Source organism: Phyllopteryx taeniolatus, chromosome 5 (assembly GCF_024500385.1).
Source record: "Phyllopteryx taeniolatus isolate TA_2022b chromosome 5, UOR_Ptae_1.2, whole genome shotgun sequence".
Lineage (NCBI taxonomy): Eukaryota > Metazoa > Chordata > Actinopteri > Syngnathiformes > Syngnathidae > Phyllopteryx > Phyllopteryx taeniolatus.
In genome coordinates, this window is record NC_084506.1 from 8,550,868 (window position 1) to 8,559,854 (window position 8,987).

Consider the following 8,987-nt stretch of genomic DNA (forward strand, 5'->3'; position numbering starts at 1 on the left):
AGACGAGCAGAAGAAAAGGATTCTGTGTGGAAAGCTGTACGACGCATAAAGGACATACCAGGCCTTTGATCAGGAAGGGAGAGTTACCGAGGTGGGAGAGATCAAATGGAGGAAGGTATTTGAGTGTCTCTCAGGCTAAAGCAGCTTATTTAGCCTATGCATCTGTGACAAGATATTTTCAGAAATCCGCCTGGTTTTTTCTCCCCTCAAAAAAGATGCCAAAAAAAGGACTCAATCAAGTCTACAATTACAATCCAACACACATTGTACATTGAAACAGCAGCAGGCAACTCCAATGACAACAGTGTACAACGTTTCTTGCAATGCGCAGCACAATTTACAAAAACATTTGTTTTGTGTATTTTTTACTCCATACTTCTCGACATCACCTGCTACAACATGCAAACGAAAAGCTGCATGAACAACACGTGCGCTCCGCCTTTCCACCATTAATTTGAGGGCTTGTCAGACTGTGGCAGTGCTATTTCAAATCCCTCAGCCTAGAGAGTGAAGAGTGGAGGATTAGAGGGGTAATGCCAGTAGATGATAGCGGGAGGGCCACAGTGGTTTGCCACTCTGCAAGGATTAGCTCCCAAAACTACTTCACAGTCACCAACTATGTCAATCAAGGACATATTTTATTCAGCCAGTCTACCAAAGACATCAAAAAACATCTCCGAGCAACAAATGAGTGTGTGACTTCATTGAAATATCTTCAAAGTGGGCAGTGGTTAGAGACCATCAAGAAAGACCTTTGCTTTTATTGAATTTATTGATTTTTTTATTTTACAAAATGATCTAAAATGATGGTTATGCTGCCACGGCAGGATCGTAAACTTAACCGCACACTGACTCATGATCTACATCTTACTCAAAGCATGAGGGGAAACGTGTAACCCTGCTGCAATTACTCCAATTGCACAACGGCAACCTAATGCAAGCTGCCATGGTAACATAATGATTGATGGATTGTACATACAGAGGGGGGGGGGGGGGGGGGGGGGGGGGGGTTAATTTGATCTCACTTAGTAAGAAATTAACACTGCCCAATTGTTCTGGTTGTTTATTGATTTGGGTAATAGACAGAATATCAGTCAAAAATTCATTTTGAAAGAAAACTATGAATCTTGCAAAGTATATTGTAGAGTATTTGATCCACTCCAAATCAGCCAGAATTCTGACTCCCACAGATTGGCTGGTGTCCGTGTGACACACAGCTGTGCACAATATACCAATTTACCAATACTCCTGATCCCAACTTGTCATGCGTTTAAAGCGCACGTGTTCTAAGAATCTCTTTCTTACTTTGCAATCTCTGTTCCGCCAAACGCAAGACTAAAGAGACCCGCACACGGCTGGTATGGGTTACAAAACCATCTGTAAAAAAAAAAAACCTTGGCGAGAAGGTAATAACAAATTGCACCATTATTTGAAAGCGGAAGACACAAATGTAGTGGTCGGACTCGCGACCCTAAAATCCCAATCGCTACTTGTACTGACAGTAACAAATGACTAGCCAATCACAATTTCATTGTTACGACTTGGACTATTTCAAAATAATAGCCCAACAAATGAAAAATCCTAAATGTATTACAACCCCAATTCCAATGAAATTGGGACGTTGTGTTAACCAGAAATAAACAATGATTTGCGAATCATGTTCAACCTATATTTAATTGAATACACTACAAAGATAAGATATTTAATGTTCAAACTGATCAACTTTATTGTTTTTAGCATATAATCATTAACTTAGAATTTTATGTTTGCAACACGTTCCAAAAAAGCTGGGACAGGTGGCAAAAAAAGACTGAGAAAGTTGAGGAATGCGCATCAAACACGTGTTTGGAACATCCCACAGGTGAACGGGCTAAGTGGGAACAGGTGGGTGCCATGATTGGGTAGAAAAGGAGCTTCCCTGAATTGCTCCGTCATTCACAAGCAAAGATGGGACGAGGTTCACCTCTTTGTGAACATGTGCGTGAGAAAATAGTCGAACAGTTTAAGGACACTGTTCCTCAACGTACAATTGCAAGGAATTTAGGGATTTCATCATCCACGGTCCATAATATCATCAAAAGGTTCAGAGAATCTGGAGAAATCACTGCATGTAAGCGGCAAGGTCGAAAACCGACATTGAATGACCGTGACCTTCGATCCCTCGGGTGGCACTGCATCAAAAACCGACATCGATGTGTAAAGGATATCACCGCATGGGCTCAGGAACACTTCAGAAAACCAATGTCAGTAAATACAGTTCGGCGCTACATCCGTAAGGGCAACTTGAAACTCTACTATGCAAACCAAAAGCCATTTATCAACAACACCCAGAAGCGCCGGTGGCTTCTCTGGGCCCGAGCTCATCTAAGATGGACTGATGCGAAGTGGAAAAGTGTTCTGTGGTCCGACGAGTCCACATTTCAAATTGTTTTTGGAAATTGTGGACGTCGTGTCCTTCGGACCAAAGAGGAAAAGAATCATCCGGACTGTTATGGATGTAAAGTTCAAAAGCCAGCATCTGTGATGGTATGGGGCTGTGTTAGTGCCAATGGCATGGGTAACTTACACATCTGTGAAGGCACCATTAATGCTGAAAGGTACATACAGGTTTTGGAGAAACATACGCTGCCATCCAAGCAACGAAAAAGAAAAGGTGATGTAACACAGTGGTAAACATGACCCTGTCCCAGCTTTTTTGGAACGTGTTGCAGCCATAAAATTCCAAGTTAATGATTATTTGCTAAAAACAATCAAGTTTCTCAGTTTGAACATTAAATATATTGTCTTTGTAGTGTTTTTAATTAAATATATGTTGAACATGATTTGCAAATCATTGTATTCTGTTTTTATTTATGTTTAACACATCCCAGCTTCATTGGAATTGGGGTTGTATGTCTGTGTCTCCATCCATCCATTTCCTGTTCCGCTTATCCTCACTAGAGTCGCGGGCGAGCTGGAGCCTATCGCAGCTATCTTCGAGCGAGAGGCGGGGTAAACCCTGAACTGGTCGCCAGTCAATCGCAGGGCACATATAAACAAATAACCATTTGCACGCACGTTCACACCTATGCGCAATTTAGAGTCTTCAGTCAACCTACCATCCATGTTTTTGGGATGTGGGAGGAAACCAGAGTAACCAGTCGTCCACCGTGCCACCATACTTTTACGAGGATCGCTCGGCGTACCTTGGCCACAGCTAGAATTCCAGGTCTATTTTGCACTCGTCTGTGCCATAAATCCTCACGGACCAGACCTAAGTGCCCCCTATCCAGCTAGCCTGCTGCTACTGAGCCTGCTGGCTACCTTGTTGCACTAGCTTCACGCTGTGCTGGATCAAGTCCGGCACATCAAAAACTAATGTGTGGAACATATTAATTAGCCCTTAGTTCCGTAGGGGAATTATGTCAACCCACAACTACAGTAATTTCATTCCAATATGATATGCAATGTCTAATGTTACAAATGTCTATATTATACGGTAATTTTTTTGCTGATCACCCAAGAATCATGACGTCCACGCGGGCACCGCCAGATCATCTATCATATCTGTCCAGATGCACTATTAAAATGTTATACTTATCACATCATGGAGCATTGAGTTGAGTCGATCACGGTCTTTCTTCCTTGCTTATATGAGAACACGAGGGGAAACGGTGAGGTTTTCTTTGAAAAACCTAATGAAATACAGAAAATAACGCAAAGTGTTGAGCATGGATAGCAGCAAATTGATGGTGCATATATATATATATATATATATATATATATATATAAAACACATAGGTATAGTAGAAGGGTTTTCTTGATTTCTTGGTCAATATTGGGGATGCGTATTATACATGAGAAATTACAGGACTTAATACACGTTATTTTATATTTTTTTTACATTGTGTGCTTTTTAGCTTCACATTTTCTCTGACTGATAATCTCTATGATATAATTTATCAGAAAATGCTTCGTCTATTACCATAATCAATAAACAACCATATAATTCGAAACTACATTTCTTTGTAAGTGAGCAAACTTATTCAGTGATGGTGATTTATTTTTTTTTAATTATTAAATGATTAAATTAATAATTAAATGAAGTCAGCCAAAAGATCTAAAAAATCTGAAACAAAATGCCACAAGCCAAGAAATTGAAAAGAACAGATGGGAAATAAAGAGTGACCAGCCAACAAAAAACGTGCACACCATGAACTGGTCGCCAGCCAATCGCAGGCCACATATAGACAAAGAATCATTCACACTCACATGCACACCTATGGGCAATTTAATGTCATCAATTAACCTACCATGCATGTTTTTGGAATGTGGGAGGAAACCGGAGTACCCGGGGGGAAACCCACGCAGGCTGAAATGAAGGTTTTGGAGTGGCTTAGTAAAAGTCTGGACTTTTAATCTGATTTAAAAAAGCCATTCATGCTCGAAAACCCTCCATTTTTGCTGAATTAAAACAATTCTGCAATTAAGAGTGTGCAGAATATCTCAACATAGATGGGAATGATTGCTCGTTATAGAAAACGCTCGATTTCAGTTCTTGCTGCTGAGGGTGGTCCAACCAGTTTTTAGGTTTAGGGGCCCATTACCTTGTCCACACAGGGCCAGGTAGCTTTCATTTTGTTTTGTTTTTTTGGTTGTTTTTTTTTTCCTTAATAAATAAATTCACCATATAAAAACTCCATTTTATGCTTAATCTTTGGCTGATATTTACATTTGTTTGATGATCTTCAACATTAAAGTGCGGAAACTATGAAAAACAATTTGAGAAACGGGCCGATACGTTTTCATGGCTCTGTATAAGAGAGGTATTGATCTGACAATTGTAATTATTGTGGTTTACAGTGTTACGCACCGTGGTGTAGAACTCCACTGTAGCATTCTCTGCAATTCGTGTAGCTAAATCCATCCTTCTGCATGTTTTTTTCCTCATTAGTGTCATCAGCAGGCGACTGGTGGAGAGGTGGCGACACCGGACTGGTCACCAGTCACTCACAGTGCACATTAGAAAAGGTTCTCGGTGTAGATATCGATTGAAAAAAATAGCTCATTTATTACTCCACCTGCCCTTATAACCACAAGAGCATCAGGAAGGCTTGAAATGACTCTTTGATTGCCGTGAGCTCTCGTTTAACTACTTTGAAAAGGAATAAGGAATTTTATTGAATTCACCTTTTGATGTCTACTGCGAATGTAATCTGACTTCCTGAGCTAAGAAATTAATCAAGCATAATATTTAACCACTAAACACCTTCTTTTTTTTTTATTTCTGCACAGGAATCCAAGTAAATATCTACAGTATATTTGACATCTTAATCAAGAAATACAGTAAACGTGTGTTACTCTCTGTACGTGTGTGTGTGTGTGTGTGTGTGTGTGTGTGTGCCTGCGTGACAACACACATATTTACACTCTCATAAATACACTCATCCTGAAAATGCTTATTTTGTGTAGTTGGAAGGAACCATCTCCTGTAATGCAACAGCAGGGGTGACCAACATGGTGACCGCGGGCACTGGGTCGCCCCCAAGGACCATTGATAGCTTACCATTGGTAGCACATTGTCATTTCTGAGAAATGTTTGCCAAAATTTTTATGATGGAAGTATGTATCAAACTGGGCCTTTTGGATTAATGAGTACCCAAGAAGTAGCTCTCACTTCCAAAAAAGGTTGGTGACCTCTGCTCTACACCAATTCAACTACAGTCACTAACACAGCCACCATGGCCTTTTCCACTAGTAGCTGACTTTGGGCGAGAGGAATCCGGGTAAATCAGCTCAAAAAATAAATTTATTCAAAAAAGAAAAACTGAAATCTCACACAGCCATAAGTATTCAGACCCTTTTCTCAGTATTTAGTAGAAGCCCCCTTTTGAGCTAATACAGCCATGAGTCTTTTTGGGAATGATGCAACAAGTTTTTCACACCTGGATTTTGGGATCCTTTTCCAGTCCTCCTTGCAGATCCTCTCCAGTTCTGTCAGGTGGGATGGTGAACGGTGGTGGACAGCTATTTTCAGGTCTCTCGAGAGTTTAAGTCAGGGCTCTGGCTGGGCCATTCAAGAACAGTCACGGAGTTGTTCTGAAGCCACTCCTTCGTTATTTTAGTTGTGCACTTAGGGTCATTGTCTTGTTGGAAGGTGAACCTCCGGCCCAGTCTGAGGTCCTGAGCACTGAAGAAGGTTTTGGTCCAGGATATCCCTGTACTCGGCCGCATTCATCTTTCCTTCAATTGCAACCAGTCTCCCTGTCCCTGCAGCTCAAAGACACCCCCACAGTATGAGGATCCCACCTCCATGCTTCACTGTTGGGACTGTATTGGACAGATGAAGAGCAGTGCCTGGTTTTCTCCACACATGCCACTTAGAATTAAGGCCAACAATTTCTATCTTGGTCTCATCTGAACAGAGAATCTTATTTCTCACCATCTTGGAGTCCTTCAGGTGTTTTTTTAGCAAACTCCATGCAGGCTTTCATGTGTCTTGCACTGAGGAGAGGCTTCCGTCGGGCCACTTTGCCATAAAGCCCCGACTGGTGGAAGGCTGCGGTGATGGTTGACTTTCTAGAACTTTTTCCCATCTCCCGACTGCATCTAAGGAGCTCAGCCACAGTGATCTTTGGGTTCTTCTTTACCTCTCTCACCAAGGCTCTTCTCCTCCAATTGCTCAGTGTGGCCGGACGGCCAGCTCTAGGAAGGGTTCTGGTCGTCGCAAACGTCTTCAATTTCAGGATTATGGAGGCCACTGTGCTCTTAGGAACCTTAAGTGCAGCAGAATCTTTTTGGTAACTTTGGCCAGATCTGTGCCTTCCCACAATTCTGTCTCTGAGCTCTTCAGGCAGTTCCTTTGACCTCATGATTTTCATTTGCTCTGACATGCACTGTGAGCTGTAAGGTCTTATAGAGACAGGTGTGTGGCTCTCCTAATCACGTCCAATCAGTATAATCAAACACAGATGGACTCCAATGAAGGTGGCGAACCATCTCAAGTATGATCAGAAGAAATGGACAGCACCCGAGTTCAATATATGAATGTCACAGCAAAGGGTCTCAATACTAATGGCTGTGTGATATTTCAGTTTTTCTTTTTGAATATATCTGCAAATTTGGGGTGCTGTGTGTACATTAATGAGGAATAAAATGAACTTAAATGATTAAGAGTAAGAGTAAAAAGTGTAAGGGGGTCTGAATACTTTGCGTACCCACTGTATCCAAACAACCATTTACACTCGCATTAACAACTATGGCCAATTGGGAGTCATTAATGACCGTAACATGCGTGTTTCTGTATCGTGGGAGCAAGCATGCCTACCCGTAGCACGCAAGCACTTGAAGAACATGCAAACACTCCACAGGAAGACACGAATACATGAATAGCCCCCCGAAAGTGTCAGTTAAAATTGGGCATTACTGTTTTGGTTTTTTTTGCTAAAGTGCCAACATTTTTACTACGGCTCTTGTGTTGGCTCTCATTGAGGCCTGTCTGTGGATAGCTGAACCAATGAGGATGGACTTGAAGGCACACCTGTGGAATGAGTCCTTACCATGTATTTCTAGGGATGCAGTATACAAATGGCGGGCATTCCTTGTGGAACATTCCGTGCAGGAAATCATCTGACAGCACCACAAGGCAAATCCTTCTCTCAGAAAAGATTTGGATTTCTCTTGTGGGGATGAGTAGTTGTGCAATATTTACATACCAAGTTTGTCCTGAATCTTAACAGTGAGGTCGACGGAAGGTTGTGACTCCCTATCCAGCCTCCTGGTGATGGTGATATCTCCAGCGTCGTGACCCACGGACACGGGGGAGCTCTGTGAATCCGGGTAAATCAGCTCGAAGCCGGCTGACTGGAACCTGTTGGGACTCAGGCTCGTGATGACCGAGCCGATGCTGGCATCTTCAGACACGTTGAGGGAGATTGAGGCCGCCGGGTAAAGTGACGCCCTCGGTGCGCGCCTGGCCCTCTCCGGAGCCGGTTTCTCCAGCCACCTGCGCGGGGAAAAGGTGACCACCGCGCGTTCGCTGCTCAGTGGCGGCCATCCGTGATCCGTGGCAAAAACGGACACTTCAACTGCACACTGCAAGCCTAGAATGGAGTCGAGCAGCAAAACCTCGCCCGTCTTGGGGACCACGTAAAAAGTGCCATTTTTGGGCGATGACGCGTACGTCAAGTCTGCGTTCTTGCCGCTGTCTGCGTCCACGGCGCTCAGCCTGTAAACGACACTCCGGATAGCCGTGGTGTCGTCTAAAGTTATGTGCGCGACTTGGGGAGGACGAAAAGTGGGCTCGTGGTCGTTTGTGTCCAAAACGTTGACTTTGACCGAGGCTACATCCACAAGCGCGGAGTCCGGCGCGCAGCTGTGGCAGCACAGCGCGACTCTCAGCAGGTATTCGGAGCGAACTTCCCGGTCCAGGACCCTGGAAGTTTTTAACAATATATTCCCCCGCCTGTGGTGGGCGAAAGCGCGGAAATCTTGGCTGCCGTCGCCGTCCACTTTGAGGTGCATCCCCGGCACCGGGCACCATTTTTGCGCCTTGATGCGCCTCACCGGGATGCTCAGTCCGTTCACTTTCGAAGCCGCGGGCGAGTTCTCAAAGACGTGGCCGTGGAAGAAAGGCGCTCGCTCCGGGGTTTCGTGTCCAGCTGCTGGCGCCCAGAGGCAACACAGCAGCGTGCAAACAGCCCAAATCATTTTGGTGGCAAGTTTTTTCCAGAGCCTCAAGAAAATGAAGAAAAGAAAACTCGAGTTCCCCTCCTATTTCCAGGAGACACCTTGAACTTAAAGCTCTTGCATGCTGCGTGGTTCGTGCGTTGGCCCCACGCAGCACGGTGCAGTGCAGACGCTCCACGGCGCTGCAGGCTGTTGGCTGTGATCACATCCAGCTCGCACGACCCATAGTGCCGGATAGCGCCAAGCGGTGGGAGGGAGGGGGTGTGCTGGTGCAGCCAGAATGGGGGGTGGGGGTCTGCTCCTCCATGTGCCCCACCCTG

The 8,987-nt window shown here is 44.1% G+C and overlaps 1 protein-coding gene across 4 annotated transcripts in view; it reads right to left on the bottom strand.

Annotated features, from left to right (window-relative positions):
- LOC133477831 (neural-cadherin-like) overlaps positions 1-8,987 on the bottom strand; it is a 106,119-nt gene extending 97,132 nt beyond the window's left edge. For 2 of the 4 annotated variants that reach the window (XM_061773038.1, XM_061773039.1), the window contains exon 1: positions 7,695-8,984. In XM_061773038.1, coding sequence (XP_061629022.1) covers positions 7,695-8,688 — 994 coding nt within the window. In that variant the 5' untranslated portion in view covers positions 8,689-8,984. Of the gene's footprint in view, positions 1-7,694 lie in introns of all 4 variants that reach the window. The other 2 variants (XM_061773037.1, XM_061773040.1) reach the window with 2 other exon arrangements.